Source organism: Anoplopoma fimbria, chromosome 21, assembly GCF_027596085.1.
Source record: "Anoplopoma fimbria isolate UVic2021 breed Golden Eagle Sablefish chromosome 21, Afim_UVic_2022, whole genome shotgun sequence".
In the NCBI taxonomy this organism is placed as follows: Eukaryota; Metazoa; Chordata; class Actinopteri; order Perciformes; family Anoplopomatidae; genus Anoplopoma; species Anoplopoma fimbria.
In genome coordinates, this window is record NC_072469.1 from 4,132,809 (window position 1) to 4,158,065 (window position 25,257).

General features: G+C 39.1%; 2 protein-coding genes across 2 annotated transcripts in view; one reads left to right on the forward strand and one right to left on the reverse strand.

Moving 5' to 3' along the window:
* Positions 1-354: 354 nt before the first annotated feature.
* Positions 355-4,720, forward strand: LOC129110909 (gamma-glutamyl hydrolase-like). Its single transcript, XM_054623177.1, has 14 exons — positions 355-496; positions 645-749; positions 936-1,057; positions 1,272-1,360; positions 1,485-1,715; positions 2,268-2,294; positions 2,498-2,606; positions 2,726-2,776; positions 2,951-3,035; positions 3,115-3,253; positions 3,776-3,882; positions 4,079-4,169; positions 4,277-4,411; positions 4,509-4,720. The coding sequence occupies exons 1-14, from the start codon at positions 482-484 to the stop codon at positions 4,625-4,627; spliced, it is 1,425 nt and encodes a 474-aa protein (XP_054479152.1). The 5' UTR covers positions 355-481; the 3' UTR covers positions 4,628-4,720.
* Positions 4,721-7,142: 2,422 nt separating this feature from the next.
* Positions 7,143-25,257, reverse strand: part of LOC129110680 (dipeptidyl aminopeptidase-like protein 6) — a 134,889-nt gene continuing 116,774 nt past the window's right edge. Inside the window, exons 9-26 of the mRNA XM_054622842.1 lie at positions 19,871-20,025; positions 19,679-19,776; positions 19,072-19,195; positions 18,875-18,913; positions 17,932-18,039; positions 17,568-17,659; positions 16,340-16,387; positions 16,107-16,225; positions 14,867-14,938; positions 12,838-12,945; positions 12,245-12,314; positions 11,359-11,553; positions 10,641-10,695; positions 9,295-9,394; positions 8,531-8,589; positions 8,356-8,428; positions 8,172-8,245; positions 7,143-7,292 (exon numbers count right to left, since the gene is read on the reverse strand). Coding sequence (XP_054478817.1) covers positions 7,143-7,292; positions 8,172-8,245; positions 8,356-8,428; positions 8,531-8,589; positions 9,295-9,394; positions 10,641-10,695; positions 11,359-11,553; positions 12,245-12,314; positions 12,838-12,945; positions 14,867-14,938; positions 16,107-16,225; positions 16,340-16,387; positions 17,568-17,659; positions 17,932-18,039; positions 18,875-18,913; positions 19,072-19,195; positions 19,679-19,776; positions 19,871-20,025 — 1,739 coding nt within the window. The remainder of the gene's footprint in view (positions 7,293-8,171; positions 8,246-8,355; positions 8,429-8,530; positions 8,590-9,294; positions 9,395-10,640; positions 10,696-11,358; positions 11,554-12,244; positions 12,315-12,837; positions 12,946-14,866; positions 14,939-16,106; positions 16,226-16,339; positions 16,388-17,567; positions 17,660-17,931; positions 18,040-18,874; positions 18,914-19,071; positions 19,196-19,678; positions 19,777-19,870; positions 20,026-25,257) is intronic.

Below are 25,257 nucleotides of genomic sequence, written 5' to 3' on the forward strand. Positions count from 1 at the left end.
GCCTATGTCCTTCACCAATGGTATGGCTCTGTCTTAATACTGATTACTAATCAATGAGAGTAGTCCTTAGTATTTCATTTTTTTTTTTTTCATTAACATGACCAGAACTATTTGTTTAGGATACCTGAGTGTAATAATCATTTCTTTAAGTATTTCAAACATTATCAATGATCTTAACATTGGCCAATGAGCTGAAGAGGTTAAAAGACCACGTTTACATTGCTGTAATGTTAACACAGTCACATTTGTGAAGGAGCATGCGCCACATTTTTCCTAAGGTTACAGGTTTTGTAAACAAATATTGAACTGTCCAAAGGTCAAGGAAAGAAAACACATCCCAAAAAAAAACCCGTGTTCAGTTTGTCCTACACTGTTTAGTTTGAGTACATGGTTGTAGTAGAGTAAGGCGCTGTGCTTATACTTTGCAACATAGAAGTCTCTTTTATCAGAACATCTTTTGAATCTTTTTGGACACTTGGACATGAAGGCATTCAAGGTAGTATAATCATTTTTACCATCTTTTGTAGCATGCAAAATGTATTCTCTTTTTCAATCCACTGTCATAAAGTGGCCTGCTATTGCACTCATATTTTGGTTTTAACACTTGACCTATTTTATCCACATAACTAATCTTTGATGTGAAGGTCCTGCTAGTTTTTCTCCTGACTGCTGCAACCACTGACAGTCAGTCTCTCCACCCTGGCAAATGTCCCCAGCCATCTGTACAAGAGGATTTCGATGTAACAAAGGTAAAAATACTGATGACTTATCTCATGTTTTTGTTAATATCGGTCATTTGTGAAGTGTTGCAGTTCTTTCCTTTTTGATATTAAAGAGTATTTAGTTGATAGTCACAGATGTTTAGTGTCTTATTGAAGGAGATGTCACGAAAACACAGCTGCAGATTAACAACCGTTGTGCTTCTCTCCCTTTAGTATATGGGCACCTGGTATGAAATCGAGAAGCTCCCAGCTGCGTTTGAAAGAGGGAAATGTAACCAAGCCACATACAGTCTGCTCGCTGATGGGACGGTCAAAGTTCGCAATGCTGAGATGCTGTAAGGATTGAACTGACCTAACTGTTTTCCAACATTTGTATTTGGCAAAAGGTTGCCTATATATATATATATATATATATATATATATTCATCTGTTCATCCTTCACTCTGCCTAGTGTGGATTGATTTGGATTATTATTTTACCATTCAAATGAAATCCTTATTATCATGTTTATTTAGTCGTACTTTTCTCCCACTGTCCCTCCCTACACAGGTCTAATGGGAAGAAAAATACAATCGAGGGTGTGGCCAAAGTTAAAAATGCATCGAAACCTGCTATTCTGGGTGTCAGCTTCTTTAAAGGTAAATACATTGTATTTTTTAGTTTTTTTTTTTTTCCAGAAAATGTAGCTACTAGGTTTTACTATTACAATACAATACAGAATCCATTACATGATTGTATTTCATAACATGTATCTGTGTCCAGGTGTTCCAGATGGGCCCTACTGGGTACTCTCAACGGACTACCAGTCATATTCTCTGGTGTACTCTTGTACTGACTACTTCCTTTTCCACGTGGACTTCGCCTGGATCCTGGCTCGCTCTCGGGGGTTGACTGAGGACGTCATGAGCCGGTTACATGATAAGCTGACTTCTGCCGGTGTAAACATAAACCGCCTTACAGTCAGTGATCAGACCGATTGTGACCAGAACAGAGGTATGATATGAAAAAAGGGTAAACAAAGTTCTTGGACTCAGTCCAAGAGCCCCTGAAGCCCCGCACTTTGTACTGAACACGACATCTATTGCACTTATGTCCTTCCTGGGAGAGGGATCCCTCCTCTGTAGCTCTCCCTATGATTTCTTGCTTTTTTCACCCTTTAAAGTTTTTTTTGCTGAGTTTTTTCCTGTACCAATATGAGGGTCCTGGGAGGGAGGATGTCACATGGTGTACATATTGTAAAGCTCTCTGAAGCAAATTTGTGATTTTCGTAAATTTGGGCTTAAACAAATAAATTGAATTGAATTGAACAGAGCGCTTGTTTATTCAAAGTTGAATAATACTGAATATACGTGTCCAAATTGCAGCAAATGAAACAAAAGCACTACTTTGGGTCCCCGGCAGTACGCCCACCAATTGTGAGGTCGATCAGATGAGCGGTTCTCGAGACATGTGAAGGACATGCAGACAGAGATTCACTGCTTTATAGTTAGATGATCTTGTTCTTGTTTGTCATTTCTCTTACGTGTGTACTGTTTTATTTTTCAGCCAAGAGGAATGACAGACCCATCATTGGTAAGTTCATTAACACGTTATTGATTGCAGTGTTAAATTAGGCTTACTTACTACTCACTTACTACATTTTGGTTCTAGTCAGAAACTTCTTATTAACTGCGTTGAATATTAGTGTTGCTTTAGTTTGGAAAGTGGTGGCGTGCTAACAGAAGTGTCGTAACTACCTGTAAGTGTTTATACTGGTTGTGTTTTTCTCTCAAAAGGAGTACTGGCTCAAGATATTCGCTCTCCAAAACCAAATCGAACGGCTTACCTTGCTGCCTCTTATGTCAAGTCCCTGGAGTCAGCAGGAGCGAGGGTTGTGCCCATCATGTGAGCTATAATCAAACATCTCCCTAACTGTCATTCATCCAGTACATAAGAGCTACTGCCGCATCAGCATTCTTGAACTGTAACCTCTAACCTCCCCTTTAATATTTCTATTTCTACAGGATTAACCAGACACTGGAGGAGTATAAGAAACTTTTCAACTCCATTAATGGGTAAATGTGTTATAATACTGCACACTAACCTTAAAAAATGTCACACTGAGTACAATCAACACCTCCAAAGGCTTCTGAACCTTTTCTACGTATTTTCTTTCCTAAATAAAGATAAAGAACATGTTTATTCTTTGTTAGTCATTTGTAAGCTGTGTGTTGTGTCTTTGTTAATAGGATCCTTTACCCAGGAGGAAGTGCTAACATCATGGATTCTGGTTATCAAAGATCTGCATCAATCTTTTATGAACTTGCTATTGAGGTAAGAGTGTAAAATATGATCAACTAGGTTTCAGTGTGTTGATGCAAGATTATTTTACAGACTGTTGGTGATGTTTCAGGCAAATAAGAGAGGCGATTATTTTCCTGTTTGGGGCACCTGTCTTGGATATGAGCAGCTGACTGTTTTGACGAGTGGAAAGAACTTACTGTCACCAACCAATGCAACTGGCGTGCCATTAAATCTGAACTTCATTAATGGTATGGCTTTTTCCTAATAGATGTACCTCTGATTACTTAACAGTGAGAGAAATCTTAATATAAATAAATTAATACAGTTAATTTCAGCTCTGGAAATCCATGTTGAAGTCTTTTTAAAGATGTTTTATACAAGTTTAGTAATAATTGTTAGGAAAAGTATTATTTTATAAAAATGACCAAACTTGTTGTTTAATGTAAAAATTTGATTTTTTTTTAACATTATCCATAACGTAACTCAATAACAAGTAATTTAGACCAAACTATTCTGTCTGGTAATCCATTTTCTATGTCTGATTTAAGTTGATTCTCTCCAGTTGTTATGACATAAAAACAGGTGAAAATAAGTTTTTGGGGACCACAAGAGGTTTTCTTTTCTCTCAGTGCTTCTGTAAAAAGGACGCCTTTGCTTTGTTGTAAGGAAATTATTTATATTTATGTGGAAAAACAAATCTTGTTATCAATGATAAAATACTAGTTTTATCAAAAAATCAAAAAATACTACTTGTTCTGACCCATTTCCAGAAGCCAAAGACAGCCGGATGTTTAAAGGCGTCCCAGCTGAACTAATTGAAGATCTGGCTTCTGAGCCGCTGACAGCAAACAATCACAAGTGGAGTGTGTCTTTGTTGGTACGTCATTCAAACATGGGGAGTGCCACAACAGTGCTAAAGTACACAAATATCACTGACTTGTGGTAAAATAAGAGTTATTTTTACTACTTTGAGCCACCAACCAGTCCTTTGTCTAAGAACATAGAAGGCAGACAAAGAGGAAACAGTGTAATTCAATTGGATACATTGTGACTAATCTCTCTGTTTCTTTCAGACTCATAACACAAATGAGGAGCTGAAAAACTTTTACAAAGTTATCTCCACAAGTACAGATGGAAATATAGAGTTTGTGTCAACGGTGGAAGGTAGTTACAAATCAGCAATACTTTATCTGTCCAAGTTTTCAGCAAAATAACGCTGGCGGTGGCTTTTATTTTTAATGAGTTCTTTCTCTTCTCCTACCTCTCGGCAGCATATGATTACCCAATTTATGGGACACAGTGGCATCCAGAGAAAAATGCATTCGAGTGGACGAGGTCTTACATCCCACACTCTCCATCAGCAGTCAAGACCACCTTCTACATGGCTGATTTTTTTGTCAGTGAAGGTATGAACACAGCATTATGTTTGGTTCTTAATAATTATTCAGTAGCTATATGATAGAGACTTTGCGATGTATTAAATCTTGTTTTCTGTCCCTACAGCCAGGAAGAACTTTCACAGATTTGAATCTGAGGAGGAAGAGAGCAAAGCCCTGATTTACAACTACCAGCCTGTTTACGCTGGGCCTAATAGTAGCTTTGTGCAAAGATATTACTTTTGATGTCGCTTTTTTTTTTCAACAGCTAACTGGCTGTTTGTTAATTGTGTAACTATTAAATGTTTGCAGATAATTGCCGTTGAGAAGCAATTCAAATGCTCCCAATCTCTTATTATGCCCCTTTAAAGCTGCTGAGTTTATTGACATAACCATTATATTCTGGACTGCAAACTCTGACCTTATTATCCTCTTAAAAACGACAATAAGCAACTAGATGGTGAACATAGTGGAACATTTAGTTACTTTAACAGCCAGAACATTACTCTCATGATTTATTAGTGATCTGAAATTATTAAACAATGGACAGGTCACCAAAAAACATGACTCAAAAGGAAAGCTAATGTTGCTGTGTGACTTCTAGATGTGTAGATAGGCAATTTATTTTCTCAAAACTTGATTAAGTAATATGTCAATGTATTTTGCTTGCAAAACAGCAGTTTCAACATTGTAACCTTCCTTTTAACTCAATGCTAGGACAGCAACAGGAGAACAGAAATGAATAGTCAAATGTAAATTCCAAAATGCTTTATGCACAAATAACACTCGACACATATAGTTTCTTTTTTTCTATTTAGAATAAAATGATATTTGAATAACATTTACACATCAAGCTGACGAGACTGGGATCTCAATCACAATACTACTGGAAATGTAATTTATGCAATCCAGTAAGGAACATTCAAGATGTCAAAATTACCATATGGAGCTGAGCTATCAGGGAGAGTGCTGCAAATAACCTCTTAACATGCACTGAAACGTAACACAAATGGTCATTCAAAAAAAAAAAAAAAAAAATACACTTGTGCCTCAAGAATTCATCATTTCGTATGTCATGTTTGCATTACTTCACTGAAAAATGTTTCCCCCTTATATACAAATGCATAATCTTACAGGGTATAACACTAATCCTAATGGCTTCTTGCCTTCGACTTAATTAATGAGTTTACTGATTTAAGCCAAGTGTAAGTGACACAGCACTTAACAAACACTGCAGTTTCATTACTGTTTTCTTCACCTACTGTACCATTCTTAAACATGATGCATGCAGATTCTGTACATTTTAGATTAGTGTAATGTCGTCAATGGGCATATTTCCAGGATATTTTTCTGTGAAACTTCAAACTCCCTTCAGCTTCCCAATCAACTATTAGCTTTTGAAAGTAGCAAAGCTATCCTTTTTTAAATATTTATCTCTTTCAAGCTATATATCTATAACAATAGCTGCCATTTTGGGAAATATGCTTATTTGCCTCCTGGCCTAGAGTTAGATAAAAACATGACCATAAGAACAGGAAGCAGGGGAAAAACAACTACCCTGTTCTGGAGACTCCAGAAAGTCATGGCCCCTAGCCAAGCAATAGTCCAGTTCGTAACGACCCATAAAACCACAACTTTTAGTGGTATGAGCAAGGTACTGGTACAAATTGCTAATAGGGAGTGTTCTTCTTTGGAACAGAGCCAGTCTAGCTGCTTCCTCTTGCTTCCATTCTCCATGCTGAGCTAAGCTAGCTTCATATTTAATGGGCAGATATGAGAGTGGAACCAAATGTTATCTATCAACAAGCCAATAAGTTCATTTCCCAAAATCAAACAATTCCTATAAATTGGCCTTTTTGTAGTTTGTTTGCAGCAACAGGATGTTTTCTGACAAAGTAAGGCACAGTGACTAAAACAAGTTAATGCTATTGTTCTTTGACAAACATTTGATAAAACTGGAGCTTCACAATAAAACTGTCTCAAATGATCATTAAGAAACCCATGGCGCATTTTTTCTTCCAAACATTTTGCAAGTTAGTGAATTCTGTCAGCATCACTGAAATACATAAAATGAGGCTACGAGATGAACGTCGGGGCAAACAAGAATACCAAAAAGAAAATATATCCATAATTGCCGAGTGAATGTTTGTGTGCTATTTTACATACTGTAAGAACAATAGACACAACCACAGTCCAACATGAAGGTTCTTCACAACTTTAAAAATAGTAACATTTCCTGTATCGGCACAATTTCAGACAACCATTGTGAACACTGTCAACCAGTGTTCTTCACCAGGCGTCTGATTTCCATTGATATACAAGCCCATGAGTTATGTGCTATAAGGTGTTCCTTCTCTTCACAGCTTAAAAAGTTTGTGTGAAAGCTGATGCTTTGTCTCTACTGCTTTTAAGGAGCTGGTCAATCCTGCTGTTAAATCAATCAGAATACTCCAAAACATCATGTCAGGTCACCAGTCTTTGTTGGCTCTCTGGAGGGCTGTTGGATTTGAACTCTGGGAAGAAGGTGTGAAGATGGATGTAGGACTAGATCCGTCGTCTGCTGGAAAGGCAGTCTCAGGTTCAGCATGCGGACACGGGGAGTCCAAATGCAAATTGAGCAAGAACAGACGCGTTCAGAAAAGTTGCACATTTTGTACAACTGTATGTCACTGTTGTGCTTGGGCACGGGGCGGGATGGAGGTTAGGTAGGCGAACATATGGGTGGAAAGGATTTAGGGCATACAAGCCTCAGGAGGCCAAGCTAACCGTCGTCTTCACTCTCCTCCTCCAGGGCCTCCTCAAACACTCGTTCTGGTAGCCTGAAGCATTCCTCAAAGAAGTTCACCAGGGACTGGCTGAGGTGTTGCCTTGTTGCTTCACTGTGGATGAAGTGGCCTTCATCTGGGTAGATCTGAGACACAGAGAAGAGATGAGTGAGACACAGTGTTTGGCCATTTTCTGTCATAGACATATCAGTGGATACAAGACCTGTTAATGCACAGATAATAATGTTTTGTCTGGTTAGATCTCTTCCTTATTGGGCTGGTAAAGAGTGGGACAAATCACTTTTGAATGTTCAAGTCTTATGACAATCTAGAAGATTGCTTTTTTTAATGACGTTTGTGGCATAATACACTGACCTTTTTACGACATTTTTTGCAACATTCCAAACTTGCTTGACATGCTATACTATGACTTTTTTAAACATAATATATCATGACTTTTTTTTAATTTATTTTTTTACATACTATACTATGATTTTTTTTTTCCGGCAGGGCAACAAGATGGCGTAGTTATTAGCACTGTGGCGTCACAGCAAGAGGGTGCCAGGTTCAATCTTATCTTACTACCACAGGCCCAAGGCATGCAGGTTAGGTTTATTGATGACTCAAGACTGGTTGTATGTCTCGAAGCCAATTGCGAGGGGAAGTCTTGTTTTGAAAACTAAAAGGGATTCAATAGAAAACGATGTTAACATTTTTTATAATAACTTTCAATGGTTGACTAATTAACTGTGCATAGTGGACTTACACACTAATAAGCTCCGATGAACATTCAGCTGCAGCACATTGTATCATAATTGGATTAGTCCTGGTGTTAATGCAGGATGCCCAAGAAGGTCTCATAATCTCCTTATGTGGAATGAAGGCATTGTGAGGGCTAATCCTCTGCCTGCTGTTGGATCCCACTGGGATCACAACGCCCCCAGAGGTTGGAGAATAACTGAACCGGGCAGAGAAATTGGCTCAACAGGAGTGGTAATTACAGGAGTGAAAGTAAATACACCTACCTGTAAGGTATAGTTGGCTTTCTCATTTATGAGCTGGGCGATGAATTTTGCTGTATGCTGGAAATGGACCTTTTCTGGGAAAACATAATGATATACATGCCAAAATGTCAAAGATCTCTTTGCTTCATGTAATATTTAAAAAGTAAGAAAATAGATGTTGAATTTTTGAACATCCTGGTCCTACCATCAGCTGTTGGATGAATAATAAGAAACTTCTTATCCATGAACTGAGACGCTCTGTGTGCTAAATTTGCCATCTGAGGAGTGATGAGACACACGGCAGCAAATTACATCAAATGAGATTACTTCAATAATTATTATATGGAATTTGAAACATAACAATTGCAATCAAATCTTACTGTGTACGCCCTTGGATCAGGTTTAGGCAGCCCAAGATATCTTTCTGAAAAGGCAGATGCTACAGGGGAAAGATGGCTTCAATTAACACTTTGCTTTGACATAAAAATCGAATCAAAACTCAATATCAATGACAAGATTGATGAGTCATTTGTGTCTTGTTTGTGGATTTTGAAGGACAAAAGGTACACGTTTCCAATTTTTTCCCCATATTCAAATATATTAAACCATCTACATATTCTTTAGCCTCAAAGCATTTACAGCATGTCTTCATTTGCTATTCCATACTTATACAGTGTCATGGCATGTCTCTCACCCCATCTAGCAAAGAGAGAGAAATCAAATTGATGTGAAATCACTCACGACGTGACGCACAGTTCCTCTTTAATTTGCAGTTTCCTGCCGAAACAGGAGCCCCGTCTCTCTTTCTCCCGATACACACAATCCTGCATTTCACACATTTCATTCCTTTGGTAGCTGCGGTGAGGCTGGTGTAGTTAACTTTGTCTGGCACTGTTATGATTGGGTTCAAGCTGTAGCTGCAGCACCACACTGATAAGGCGAACAAGCTATTTTTTTTCCCCCCACTGCAGAGTACATACATGTATAAAATAGTCATGGAAATAACGCCCATCTCCAGGGGTAAAGGTGATAGATTTGCAATCTCTTTTTCCTTCTGAATGCTTTCTGACATCACTTCCTGAGCAGTAATAATCATAATCATACATATAAATATGCAAAAATGATCTGCAAACACACAGCTTACCGTATAATTCAAAGTCGGTGATGGGTGAGAGGACAGCGCCACACTTCACAGGGGATTCCTCGCCACTGACCAACAGGCTGGTCACATAGCCTCCATACACCTGAGGTACAACCAACGGGCAAATTATCACCACTGGTGGAATGTGTCTAAGTGCATTTACTTAATAACTTAAGTAAAACATTTGGGGTATTTGTAATTCAATATTGCACATTTATATTTTTATTCCAATGGACCTTAGAGGCATTTGTACTTTATACTCCACTGCATTTGTCTGACAGCTTTAGTTCATTTGTCATCCCCTTCCCGTCCAGTGAAAACCAGGTATCTCAAAGGTGTTGCTTTTGAATGTCTGTGATGAACTGAAGGATAAAGTGTTTCTTTATGGATTCAAATGATCCTACTTCTTAAGTTTATTAAACTCTTGAGAAAGCCTCTTAAATCAGCTGTAAAATGCAATGTCACAAAGCTGATCTCAGGGCAGTTTCTCTGAGGTCATGAAAAGTACACTGTTTAGAGATTTGTGGTCGTCACAGGACAGGGACGCTATAAACACATGATGATCTTATAGAATAAGAGGCATTGCTGTATATTCAGCTTTTTAACAGGATATGGAGAAGCTAGAATTAGCACAATCTTAAACATCTAGAGCAGTAAAATGCAACGTACGCATTAAAGCTCTACAGCTTGTAAGGTAAATAAAAATGACTTTTTGTCATATTTGCTCAAACTGTCACTATATCCAATCCGTAGTACATGAGACTGATAATATGTCAAAAAAATAATCTGGTTCCTCCGCCTCCTCTCAGTGCTGCTTATGGAATTTAGAAGATTCCATCGGGCCCGATGGAAAACAACCAATCAGTTCCCCGGAGTCTCTAACGCAGCTGTCAATCACCGGTAGTGAAGCTCAGACTCCCGTCAATCTGTTAATCTAGGCAGCGCTGATCAAATGCAAATCAAGATTCTGTTGCTGCATTGCTTATTTCTCGCCTCAAATGTTTTCAGAAACATATTGTTGTGTACTGTGGCGTTGTAAAAAGAGAAAGTTGACTTTACAGCATTCCAAAAAGATCATATGAACTAATAAAACACTGACATGGAACATTTCACTGCACAATGAGTACTGTTGCTTTTGATAGTTTCAGTAAAATGCACTGATCTGAAGACTTTTACTCTTGCCAGTGTATATTCAGATGATAGTAGAATGGACTCCTTGGCTGCACCTCTTGAGTTTGAGACACAATGCAACCTGTTAGGTTTCCAAGCTGACACCCCAAGAACATAGAAGTCCAACCTGGGTGTTGACATGCATGATGCTTTCAGGTACACACAGAGAATATTCTTACCTTCCCAAAAGCTCCAACTCTGGTTTTGTCGATGTAGGGCTCTTTCAAAAGAATACTGCAAAAGAGATAAAATGACTTTTGTTTACACTGTATCACCATAGCAACCTTAGCTAATGCTTACAATATGTTTTAACTGTGTTTACAAGTAACTTTTGATTATAATATCATACTACTACTATTACAACTACAGCTTCAACATCAAAATGCTATTAATAAAATATATAAATTCTTAAAATAATAAGTAATGTGATGAAATGTTTGCATGGCATACTCTGATATCATGAATAGTAAATCAAAGTTTAAAACCACTTATTTCATACTGACTTTAATTCATTTCCAAATGGTCCAATTCATTCTGATTGAGATGCTCTAATTTGGGAATACATGTGGCTTCATGTAACCACGGATACTGTTTCACAAGCCATGGGGAATATTCTAATCTATCTTTCTTTGAATAGAAATGTGCATGTAAATTGTCAAAGTTATACTGTTTTAAATTGTGAAAATATCGAAAATAAAGCCACCATGACTTAACACAATTTTTAGAAAATGTATGGTGAGAGAGAGAGCATGTCAGCGGTGAATTAAAGCACTTTTTATTCAAGATGTTCTGCCTTATTGTCACGTAATAGTGAATTCTGACCCCCAGGTAGCTATTTATTGCATTAGTTTACTCTCATGTCTGTTCAGTCTTTTATGAGACAAGATGAAAGTATACTTGAGTGCGTTCTTCTGATCCTGCTCCTCGTACACCCCCAGCTTCTTCTGGATCCGGTGCAGCAGGTTGGTGCCCTGGAAGCCGCTGCCTTGTCCATCACAGCGCACCACGATGGCACCGAAGCTGCTCACCAGCACCGTGGCCCAGTCCATGTGGAACTGTTCTGCAACCATCTGACCACCAGGTGTCCCATCGCTGCTCACACAAACAAACCCGGGCAAACGGATCAGTGAAATCAAATCAAAAGACAAATGTATCCGACCCTGTAGATACACAGCATTTGTCTGAAATTTGCTATTTAATCATATTTTACATCTCTGGGTGAGTACTATTAACTGTGGGTAGCTGGCATTGAGCTTCATTGTGCAGGGAAGGTACTTTAACAACAGCAGTACAAAGTAGCACTGAGAGGATGAAAGAAAGCTGAACTTGCAGCTGACATAATTTGCTCCACAACGGTGAAATTTGATACCTTTAAATAATTGTTAATATTGCAGATACCCTCTGCTTACTATCTGATTATTCTAGACTGGTGGATATGATATGAGATTTGATAGGCAGGCAGAGCACGAAGGGGCAAATTCTGAAAGTGTTAGGTTTAAGCAGCAGAGTAAAAGACTGTTAAAGGCCTGATGTAAGAAATGCAAATTAAAGAAAGGGGGGGCTAGGTTTCCTCATTCACAGTGTAATTATTATCCGGATAGAGTAGAGGACAAAGCAACGCTTCTTTAGATTAATATGCCAGATTAAAACTCCAGGAAGTCTCCACTGACGAGCACAGGCCTGTAGAGTCGGCACTGCTAATGGAAACACACTTTTTCTCTGTGAAAGTGTGTGCACTAAATGTACTGTACACAAGTGTGTGGAAACATTGGCTCATACTCACACGAGCAGGAGCAGCGGATAGTGTGCTGAGTCCACAAAGCCGGCGGGTTTAAGGATCTGCATTGACAAGGCTGTAATGCAGACACAAACAAGTTACATCCAAAACGCACAACAGGAATACTCACAATACATTCAACCTTACTCATATTTTCAACCTTGCATACATTTGTTACCAATAAATGATAAAGTATCATGGATAAAACATCTGCATATAAAAAGAGGATTATGGAGGAAGGGATGTATAGCTTTTCATTTTTCATAAATACATCTGAAATTTGTTGAATTCATTTGGTGCTTCTGCAAAAAATGCTTTGAATGAGCAGAAAATGTAAATGATGAAGTGTGATATCACATAAGTATGGAGGAGTGAAGAGCCAAATTGATGTGTTTTTTTTATTATAATTTTATATTATATTATTATATATTATTATTATTAATATATTATATTATAGTTTATTTTACAGAGGGGATTCCCAGCCAGAGGGTTGTGCCCCCCTGTGGTTTTTGTTTCATATAAAGTTTTGTCTCTGTCAAATATCAGATAATTCATACACATGGACCTAACTGGTCCATCATCTGACATATGATACATACTGTAGTCATCCATGTTGATCTCCTTGTATTCCACGGTGGGCATCTGCATGGAGTCCAGGGTCAGCCTCAGGTTCTCATTGCCCTCCAGTTTATGTACTTCTGCAATGCCTGAAGACAGCACATGAATATCCAATGAGATGACAGTTAACACAGAGTTAATACAGAGTTTACTCTATCTATGTTTGGACAGTAATATGCACAGAGCGTCATAGTCATGTCAAGTCATAGTTCTGAAAACTAACAAACAAGTTGTGTTATAATACACAGTGTAGTCTAAATAGAAACCTCTCATCAGAAAATGAAAACTAAAATTAAATCAGCTTGTTTTTATATAAAATCAATTTTATTAATTACGTGACTGCTCTGTGAACCCAAGACCACCAATAAGCAGTTTCTATAGTCAATGGGTTGTCCTGGTGCGATGAAATAAATGATTGATGTTTGATGGTGTAGAATTATGTATGGAGCTCTGCATTCAAATTCATAAAAGTAAAGCAGCTCCACACAATATCAGAGCCTCTCGTCCTCTCAGCATGAACTCGACCAAAATACAAACGAGAAAAAAAAAAAGCAGACTTCAAGACTGCAGCTGAGACTGTGACCTGGATTCTCTCAAAGCAAACTTCATGCCTCAAGAGGTTGTCCTGAATAGGGGACCAGCTGTGCTAATTCAACAGCTACAGCTGGTCTGATCACCCTCGGTTGCCATGACTGCAGGAGTCACAAAGGGGGATGTAGCAAACATTGTATTTTAGGATTGGTGTGTATGTAAACGGTCCAAAGGCAGCATCCAGGACGGGAATCCACACACGGCTGCCTGAACTGACAAACCGAGGGGGTGATGGAACCTTCAATTTAACCTTCTGAGAGGGAGGAGAAGAAGAAGAGGAGCTCTGTCTGAAATATTGACTGAAGCCATTTGAATGCTTTTATGTATGTATGTATAGAGTATTTCTGATATGACTTTAACTCTATCACTGCTGAGCTTATCGTCGTAGTCACATATATAAAAAGCATGAACAATGTTACGTTGCCTATCATGGCCTCATATACTATTAAACATGAAGTAATTAACTTAGGCTACGTAACTGAAGTTACGTAAATTATGTACTTATGTAAACCCAAACAATGATCTTTTACTAAACCTAACCAAGTAAGTTTTCTTGCCTAAACCTAAAATTAACGCCACGGCCCAAACATCCATATGTGACGGGAATGAGATCGTCTTGTACCTTCAGTTTAGTGCATTTTCAACAGCTCTTTGGGAACCAAGCTGTTCTTAATAGACAGAGACAAAGAACCTGGTGTGAATAGCCACGCTAGTGCTTGCACAAAAAATTGTGCCGCTTCGGCTTCCCATGAAAAAGAATCGGAAAAAAGTTATATCAAACGGAAAGGAACCATAAGATCTGTCTCCCTTCAAAGAACAGTAATTCACATCACTAGCAGACTAAGAGAGCTCAGTAGACTTTATGCCTTTTTGATATTTATGGTATCCTGATCCTGCATTGCTAAGCGTCAATCATCTTACTGTCAATAGAGTTTTAGATCGTCTGCGAAGAAAAGCATTTCAAACAAACAACAAACTCACCAAATTGATAGTTTAACATTTAGAAAACATCACTGCACTTACCAAAGCACTGTTTAATAGCTGACAGCACAACATAATCTACAGTAACAACATCAAGAGTTCTTTTAACACAATCAGGGCAGGGACATCATATCGGTAAAAGATGACACATACTGGCACACACATGCGCCCCGTAGTAATCAAATTACAGTATGCTGACGCTGACGTTGGGCAGGTCATAATTTAATGAGGACATCCATTGTGGGGAGTAATGTGATTACTGCCATCATGCTGAACTCGGCTTGTAGACCAACAGTGAAACACTTCTGTCCCCTTTCGACAAGGTCGTTTTTAATGTAGCTATTCATGCTACTGCGTACAAGATCACTTGTGATGTCTTTAACATAATCCACAGTCTAGTAAATGCAAATCTTTGATTCACTTGGTATAAATACTCACTCTCCCTGTCTTGCGTCTCGCTCTCTCCGTCTCTCTGCGTCTTGTACACGGAGACGAATGGGATGTCCCGTCCTAAGAAGGGAAATCAGAAAGTGTCATCCATTGTTTCAAAGACGAACATCAGATAAATGTTACAGGTACAATGCTGAATTCAGTTTTTGTTTGTGACAAGAGCAATATGACAAAATCAGTCTTCTCCAGTGATTGCAGTGTAAACAAGAGTGACATCCCAGATTTATTGTCCGTCAGAAAAAGAGGCAAATCTGTGCTAATTCAATTCATCTAATGCAGTGGCTGAAGAAGCTTTTTCCATATCTAGGCCACCAACAGAGGCAAAGTCCCTCATGCTAAAGCCGTATGACCTCAAAGCGGAGGGAGAAGGGAAAGCGAATGAAGAGATTGATGCATTTAGAAAATTGGGAACACACTGCAGGAACATTGTGGTTGCGTCTGGTGGAAAGTAACTCAGCTGATTGCTCACTTCCCTCCATTTCTTCCCCCCCCAACTCTCTCTCACCTTGTGGTAATGATATCATAGCCTCATCACATCAATTCTTCTGTGAGGAGAGAGAGCTGGATTACAAATGTATGAGATGCAGGACAAGTGACATCAGTGATTGCTGGGGCGTGCAAGCAGGGTTTGATGTCATTGTGGTCATCCCCTGTTTGATATCACTTCAGTGATGTACATTTTTCTTAGGTCCAGAGGTGATTCACACAAAAGCGTTGGATCAGTGATTAAATATTGAAGCTTCAAGTCAGACTGAAATCAAAGAAATATGAATCTCTTTAATCTTTTGGGCTTTGTTTTTTTTTACAGCAGCATGAGGACAGGGCTAAGACATTTTGACATCTTTCTGATCTTGAAAAGCGCTTTGCCTGTTCTTTTCCTATTGTCATGCCTGGCACAGCATATCTAGATCAAGGTTGATCCAACAAGATAAAAGTTCTTATGTTTTTGGGTGAAAACTAGAGAATAGATTGGGTCTTATTATCTGCAAAAAAAGGTAATCGTTAAGTGATTCCACCAGCGAGTGAGGACAGAAATATGGAGAAAATATAGAATAATACTGAATAGTAGCAGTAACCAAGTACATTTCCTCAAGTGCTGAGAAAAAGTACAAGTACATTGTTAAAACAGAGTCCTGTATGTCACTTTAAAGTGGATAAGTTGGGCCTAGAGTTGAGAGGGAAGATCGAGGATGGATAGAGTTTAGGTCAAAGATTCTGTGTTAGCTACCTTGGCAGTTTAGCAGGAAATAGCTCATGTTGTGGCTGAAGGAGCCGCTGATGTAGTCACAGCTGTCGTACAAGGCACAGGACAGACAGCGACGGTTGAACGAACCAAAGGTGTCCGCGCTGTGGTAACAAAGAAGAAGTCATTTAACTTTTTGGATATGAATATATATTTTTCTTTTAATCCCAAAAAACAACTGCTGCTACAGAAAACACCATACAGAGAAATGCTGTTACCTGTACAAATGTCTTCGTTTCGGACCGTCCTCAGTGCTCAAGAAGTATCTACATTAATAGAGAAAAAGGAATGTCATGGCAGCAGAGTTTAGCTATAACATGTGTTTAAAAAAAGCACGTGGAACACACAAGCGAAGTCCCAAATACTCACTAGAATAGTTGTTTTATTAATGAATGATGGGGGAAAAAAGGGGGGGATGAATCTTTTTTAGAAGAGAAGTAGGCCAAATCTTGCCCCCCCTTGGGAAAAAAGGTTTGTAGTTGAGTTTTTCAAGTTACTTCAACACTGGGAATGAGTTAGTGTTTCTGTTTGTGTGCGACAAACGCAAGTGTGTACATGTGAGATCATGTTTGTCAGATCACAGTCGCCTCGTGGCCAAGAGTGTGGGTGTGTAATTATCCGGGAGTGACGGGGATGAGTCACAGCAGGGCGCTTTTTAACACCGAGCCTTCTTGGAGTGGTTTATAGTGTGGAACCGTACGAGCTGGGAGAAGAACACAACGCTCACCGCAGCAGACAGTAAGTTTAGTTCGCTGTCTCCAAATGCAGCATCGGTGCTATAAAAAGGCTGTGATCAGTGTATGTCTAGACAATAAAAAAAGGGTCATATGCCTGTTGTACAGTAACAATCTGCTTCACTGTGCTCTGTCCGTGGTTCTGAAGCAATCAGAAGCTAAGGGAACCTAGAGATGCCATGCATATGAATGCAGGTTCTCTCTCTGTCTCTATCCGTGGTGCTGAAATATTCAAATATTCAACAAAAAAAAAGTCCAGTGGTCAGTTTTGCTAAAGCAGGTAATACATTAACAATAACATTTTAAGTTGTTCTTATTAAATATAGCTTAATGGGTTTTTTATTTAACCTTATATGTTGTAATGACCAAAACATATGAGACATAATTAACACTAAAACAGTTTAACAATTTTTAATAAAAAAATCTTTATCTTATGCCAGCTGTTTTCTCATGTGTCACCTCATGTTTCCTCATTAAGAAATAAGTATTTGACGTTAAAGAGAGGAGAAACAGGTTTACTTTTGATGGTCCTGCAGGCAAAATCTCTAACAGACAAAAATAGCGTTTCCATCCATGAAACTTTTCTTTGCTTATAAAAAAAACAATGTGCACCTACATATATTACTACAGAATTATGATATACTGTTGCTTTTCACTGTGAGCGGGTGGTGGTTTGTTGGGCTGCTGGTGGTGATGGTTTGTGGGTGCTCACATCAATTGGCTGTCCTCATTGTAGGCCAAGACTTGGGTGACATCCCAGTCTCCAGATGTGATGGACTGCAGTGTGTCAGTACTGGTGTTGGGCTTTGGAGATAAACAGAAAAGTAAAAGAGTCTCGTAACTTCATTACATAATGACATATCAAGACAATAAAGGTGCAGATTTTATAGCATATGGAATAAAACAACACAGGCTAGTTTGCGATAGTACGTTTGTGTTAACAAGTATAAAGTTTGGCTGCCTTTTGAGAACTGACTCATACTTCTTAAGCTTATAACACACACTTTTGAAACAGTAAACATGTAAAGGATGTTAACTGAGTCTAAACAATACTGTACACATGAATATTCTCTTACCTGGGAGATGGACATGGAGATGTGGAAGAACTTGCCCCTGCCTCCTTGTGGAATGGCACGGGTGAAGAACAGCTTCAGCCCATCTTTGGAAAACAGAGGCTTCTCATTCTGAAGATATGGAGATTATTTATTATTAGATTAGATTAAGATTATTCAAATATTTTACTTAAAAACAAATAGAAAATTGCATCACAAAAAAGATGGCTCCACCATTACAATTTACAAAAATAGATAAAACATAATGGGGTAGATATTACTAACTAATAGATGGGATTTTCCCAGTTGATAAAATACATTATGATAATATTTTTTTGTACTGAAATGTAACTTTATAATATGCAAATGAGGTATACTTTTATCAAATATGTGCTATGCTAACATTTTATAAAGGCAAGATTAAAATTCTTGATTGTTGAAATATTAGAGTCAAAGCTTTTAACAGAGGGAATGTAGGATATCTCTTTATATCACTACGTATATTTTAGGAAAATATTGTTTTGTATGAATCATGCTATGATATATGAACAACCCCACATTTAACAACCTTCAGAATAAGGATAGGACTTAAACTGGCAAGTTTGGTGTATGTAAGTGAGATTCCTGGCTCAAATTATGAGAAAATAATAATTTTGTGAAAATAATAATTTTGTGAAAATAATAATTTTGTGAAAATACATTTTTCAAGATACTAGAGGTGAATAGGGAAATAAAAAAGTACTAACAGATATCACCATGAAACTTCCCCAGTTAAAAAGAACAAAGTTTTTTGCCTGTAGTGTCTCGCTCTGGAAGTTGAATCTAATCGCAATACTACACTGAGCTGAAATCAGGTGAGAATATAAAAAGTCTAAATTCAATTCCACAAATTAAGAGTAAAGAGAACTACGCAAGGTCACCTTCATCAACAACTCCAAATATAACTTACATGTGTCAATATGCTCACCTGTCTGTGCAGCCATCCTTCACTTTCATCCTCATGTTTCTGTAAAGCAGGTTGACAGAGTGTAAGACAACATCCTGGAAAGCCTTTGATACATACAGTACACATAACTAACACACAACACACACACACACACACACACACACACACACACACACACACACACACACACACACACACACACACACACACACACACACCTTTGTGCAGACCCCCGTTGTGGCCTCACACAGTGTGAGTATAGAGATGTTCTGGGCTCTGTTCAGCCAGTTGATGGCCAGTTTGGTGGTGGTGGCCCATTTCACCATGGTCACGTAGTACTCACTGACAAACACAGAGAAATGACTCAATTACACATTTACATTTCAAGGTCTGCAAATCAGCAACGTCAGAGAGTTAATGACCCATCGCTTTGACAAAAATGTAGTAAAATGAGAGAAAATGTGCCAAAAAATGTCCATTTACTAATACCATATCAAAAAGTTTCCATTTACTAATATCATATTATGATAGAATTTTTGAATGGGGTGAAACGTTAATGATACAATGAGCCACAGCCTAGGAGGAACAGAGCAAATGTGGGCATTAAACGTAATGGAACTAAACTTGTAAAAATGCATCACTGGAGGAATAAAATTAAAAGATGTAGCATCAGAAGATGAATATACGGAGAGAGATTACACACACGAGAGAACATATGAATATGAATAAGATATGTAAATGCACAAAACAAATGCCCGTGGTGTACAATTTGCATAATTTGACAGATTTTGAGAGATTGATTGGTTGACAGTTTGCATGACTCACCCCATCCTGGGATCATCAGGTCTCCTCATCTCGATGGTGTGAAGAGGGCCGTTAAGGTTCACAACATACAGAGTGATAACTGGGTTCTCCTCACCGGCCTGGAAAAGGAATGAATAGACGATTTGAAATGATATAACATGTAGAATCTAATGAATGTGTCTGCTACGAAGTGTTGAGGGTTAAACTGTGCACCTTAGGGTAGTGGTACTCTTTCCCCATCGGGTACGGTGTGCCCGTAAACATGGGCAGCTCCATTCTGGGCACCAGGGTGTCATTGATGGTGGCGTACGCTAACCTGGCACCATCTGGAGACCACCAATGGGCGATGTGGGACTGGAAAATCTCCTCTGGAAGAGAGAGAACAAGATGACCATCAATCATAATGACAACTCACACAGCAGAGACACAAGTTAAGGATATGGCTGCAGGCCAACAGGATGGTACTGCTGTGGCTTATCAGGGTTAGATATTAAGAGGTTTTATGGGGAAAATGTCTTTAAAAATGTTGATCATTAGTAGTAATCCTATTACTCATTAAAGCATGAAAGGTGGGGATCATACATGATTTATGGATATAAGGTTGAGCCGTTTCTGATTTCTAGAATAGTAAAGAAAAGTGCAGCTTAAGCATCAGTGTCAAAGTGACAAACCTACAGTAGCCAGCACCAGAAGACAATGCAAGTTCATCATTAACAGTTTCACAAAAAAGACAATGATTTTTTTTTTTTTAAAGAAAAGTGGTCAAAGTGGCATAAAATGTGCCCTATTCGCAATACTGTTTACTAACTCTTATCTGACCTATTTCTCTCTCTCTCTCTCTCTCTCTCTCTCTCTCTCTCTCTCTCTCTCTCTCTCACTCTGTATCTCTCTCTTAAACCTACACACAAAAAAAACAAACAGAGCACAAAATGTTCAGGTCATAAATCACAACTGCTTTTAATCTCACAGCACACAGCCTATCGACCAAAATAGAACTCGGCCAGATCTCCTGGAAATGAACCAAACTGCAATTTCCCACCAGGTACAACTACACAGTGTAGTTCACCATGTAGATTTGGTGGTCCAGTTTTCACTACACCTGTGTGTGTGTGTGTGTGTGTGTGTGTGTGTGTGTGTGTGTGTGTGTGTGTGTGTGTGTGTGTGTGTGTGTGTGTGTGTGTGTGTGTGTGTGTGTGTGCGAGCGCCATTTTCAGCAAGAAACTCACATCAACTCATTTCAGACCAAGAGGATTCCCTTGAGACCTTCTGTGTGCAGGTGTGTGTATTTAAAACCATGTTCTTATCACACACACTCTTGTTCAACAGAGAGAAAGGGGGGGAAAGAAGTCCAGGTCGTCCATCTCTTCAACTACACACACACACACACACACACACACACACACACACACACACACACACACACACACACACACACACACACACACACAAACTCATCTGTCAACACACAGTGAGTTATTAAGAAATTATGCAAATAAAAGCTCACCGAGGGGATTTTTTTTTTTGACACCATGGAGCATGGCCGTCTCAATTCTCCTTCATCATTAAGTCTGTGGTCGACAGCGCAGACGGCGCTGAGACACTTCCACTTATTGCTACAGCGTGCCAGTAGCTACATTTATAGCAACTTTTGCAATTAAAATTTCATTAATGCTGTTTATCTGTGGGACTGGGTGCCTGCTTCGGGGAATTAACAGACATCAACTACCAATTAGCATTTTCATTAACTGTGCACGCTTGGTGGAATTACTTGATATGCAGCGTCATTTCACAAACACCCCTCAGCACAGACGCTTGTGTATGTTTGTTCTCTAAAGCAATTCTGCAGAAGTTATTGTGCCCGTAGTATCTTGTCACTGCTGGACACTGCTAAATTATAAAGTCACACATCTCTATGCCAGTGACATGAGTAGAAACAGGTTTAATGGCTGCATTTAGTCCAGTTAGCCTTTGAACTTCCTGCCTGCCAGTTGTGTCCACCTGCACCCTGCTGGCAGAGCCCAGTGGCGAATGATTGGATCACACTGTCTGATGATGAACAGAGCAGCACAGGACCGCATTATGCTGCATTTGCAAATGGAAAAAAAAAAAAAAAAAAAAAAGATTTCCCACATGGCTAGTTCTGCTGCTGCCTGCTGATTTCACCAGCAGCAGCTTTAAAAAGCTTTCCATGTGGAGTGGAACCGCCGGGGCTGTCGGATCCGCTCGGCTGGGGGACGCCCAGTCACCTTGGCTAGTCAGGGAGAAGGTAGCTGAGTATCCTGATATGTGTGTGCAGTAACAAAGGAAAGTGAAGGAACAAAAAGGAGAGAAAACAAAGGGAGTGTAGGTTAACTACTTTTGATGAGCCAACTTCTCATTTCCTTTCTCTCTTTTTTACAGTGACGATTACCAAGGTGAGCTGTCAGAGGCTCATCTCCCCCTCTCCATGTTCTCCATCTTGCTGCGCAGACTACATTATTCACTGAATAAAGGACTTTATTAATGCATGAGAGTCAAGTGGCGAATGAGAAATAATGAGTGCAGATACAGGCAGAGTGAACTAATGAGAAAAAAGGAGAAGAAAATCAAACCTAGTTCATTTCTTGAACTTAGAAGAAATACTAAACGACAAAACGATCAAGTCGACTGTTCCTGCATGACGTGTATGACCATATGTTTCCAACAGAGGGCAGCAGTGTCACATCCCAAACCTATAAAGTAGAGCAGCAATATAGCACAGAGAGAAATGCAGCTTTTTAGTGTCTGACTACTTTCCTCTTGTGTTCTGAATACTCAAAGCCTGTAGTCCACCGCACTAATCATATGTTACAATTGCATCATCCTATAGCCACCTCGACCTCAAAACAGTAACGAATCCTGGTTAACTGAAATGTATTAATAAAGTGCTTTTCCCAGACAGAGGTTACAAAGAAGAAAAAACTGCGGAATTACAGTCAAGCAAGAAAACAAAAACAAATCAATTAAAAACAAGACATAAAACATTAAAGCGTGTTAAGAAGGTACAAAAGACAGTCAATAAACAATAAAAACATAAGTTAAAGGAAGACCTGGATTATGAGTTTTATACAAAGGCCTTTCTAAAAGGTGCGTCTTAATCTGGCATTTGAAAGAAATCGCAGATTCGAAAGAAATCACAGATTCAGATAACCGTATTATGAACCATTGGTATTAAAAAGCTAAATCTACCATGGCATGGCAAAATCCTAGGATCCATCGAATGAAAGACTCACTAGTTTGCTCAAGTTGAAATTGACAGTAGAGACACACCGTCCTCCCGACTCACTGACAAGCAGGTTAGTTAGATGACATGACACTCTAGTTTTTCCACCCAAGAAGCTGAGAGCATGTCAGTGAAACAGCTGCTACTATAAATATTGCACACTGTTCACTCTGCGCTGACTGAGGTGACAATGCAAGTGATAATTGGGCAAGAATAGAAAAGGCACATGGCAGAGTGAGGTGTGATTTAGCTGAGCATCTTTTGGAGTATGCACTTTGTGGCTCTACCCAAAGATAACAATGGCAGATGATGCAGGAAGAAAGTGTTAATTGGAGGGGTACTTTGGTATCTTTCATCCTGGGCCCTATTTTTCCATGTTTAAGTGACTAATGGGGACTTTTTTTTTTTTACTGAGGGAGAACGCTGTGGCCACTAAACGGGCTTCAGTGGAACCGTTTGGGCCAATACTTCAACGTAAATATACATCCATTAACAGTGCTTGACAGGCTCAGATTGTTTATGGAAAGGACCCTAAGGATGCAAATAATCTTTACCAATCACTTGATCCGATCTGTTTGTGGTTGTGTCATGTGATCTGTTGCCGGAAGACAAAGGTGGAAACGTGAGTGAGAGTTGGAGACAAGAGTGCTGTTACTGTCTGTTATTGAAAAGATTCTCAATGTCATGGCAGAATATTTCAACAATGTGGTTGTGATGAAACATATCAGACCTCTCTGAGTGCGACTTGGGAGGACTCAATAACAAAAAGACTGATCAAGTGAAAGTAAAGAAAAACAATTTCCATAATGTTGTCAGAAACAATAATCACTTTTGGTGGACGTACATTGGCGGTGAGGATTTGTAACCTGTTTAGCAGCTACAGACTGCAGCGTTCTCCCTTAACACTGGACTCCTTTCAGAAGCTGCTGTCCCTATTTGTCACTTAGATGCACAAAAACATGCAAAATAAGGGTCATGGTTGAACAATACCAAGGTTACCCTTGAAGCAAACTAGAGGAGGAAAAGGAAAGCATTGGAGGATGAAGCCCCTGTGAATACATTTAACCTGCTATGGTAGCACAGATTTTTGCTCTCTCTCTCTCTGGAGCTGGAATTTCTAAATTAAAGGGGCACTCCATCATTTTTAAACATAACGTTACATTTACTTTTTATAAAGAGTCCTACTGCGCCTTTAAAAGCAGTTGTATAATATTGTATGTGGCTCTGGGGGGACATTTTCTATGTTAAAACTAAACATTTTTATAGTACAATGGGCAATAAAGCATATTTATTTCTATCATGCACTTATTCATGCTCCATGATTTCTACAGATAATTCAAATTGCAAACCCCAAATGTGTTATTTATAATGATTAAACTGTCAAGGGCAATTGACTAATTTCAATTTCAATTTCGTTTACCAGTAACTCTAAAATCAGCATCCTACAATGACAATATCACAGAAGTAGATATTGGTATCTATCCTATAAAAACTATTAAATTGCTTCCATGCTGAGAAGACTGAAATAAACTTTTCCAATCATGATTTTTGTCACATCCTTCCGGCAATGTCACTAAAACACACACTAAAAAAGTTCTACAAAACTATTTCCAGCTGTGCGTCTCACATCAGTTTCAGCCTGTTTTCACAAACAAACTAAAAACAACATTTTAAGTCCTTTCTTTTTTTATTAATCTTTCCCTTTCCAGCAACACAAGTGTTGATTATGTAGTTTACTCCACGGGCCTGCAGGGCCCAGCCACAAACAGAGCGATAAACAGACACAACCCTGCGATGCAAACAGTCATCTAGCCAAACATCTATGGGGGCAAACACGAGTCAAATCAAAGCGACGGCAGCTTTTTTATCTCGGCGCACCAGAGCCCAATGAACAGCTGTTTCCTCGGGCTGCGTCACACTGCAGGATGTGTCAGTATCAGTACGGCCTCAATAATCACACAGCCGACAGACGACAGAACACTCGAGACTCTCCTGAGGCGTTTTGGACTATTACACACAGCCGACGGGGTTCTTGGCTGCGACTCTTTAATTTAATTTCTTCTCTCTTCCTCCGTCACTTTCTGTCTCTCCTGCATGCACACTACACTACAAACACACACCCATATACACACACACGCACACACACACGCACATTCATGGATTAAGACAGCAAAGCGAGCTGGGGGATATTCAAGCCAGGGAGATTATTTGCCAACCTTTCACCCCTCAGCATCAAATCTGCCGCGCAGCGACAGCCAGAGCTTAAGACCTCATTTCCCCTCTGCGGCAGACTGAGCCTCAGCTTGACCTTGGCCAGAGCAGAGCCTGAGTCATTAGCATGGAGAGTCTGCCGCCTTGC

Coding starts and splice junctions, on each gene's coding strand:
- LOC129110909 (XM_054623177.1), top strand. Junction 750..935: donor AGGATTTCGATGTAACAAAG/GTAAAAATACTG, acceptor CTCTCCCTTTAG/TATATGGGCACCTGGTATGA. Junction 2,777..2,950: donor CTTTTCAACTCCATTAATGG/GTAAATGTGTTA, acceptor CTTTGTTAATAG/GATCCTTTACCCAGGAGGAA.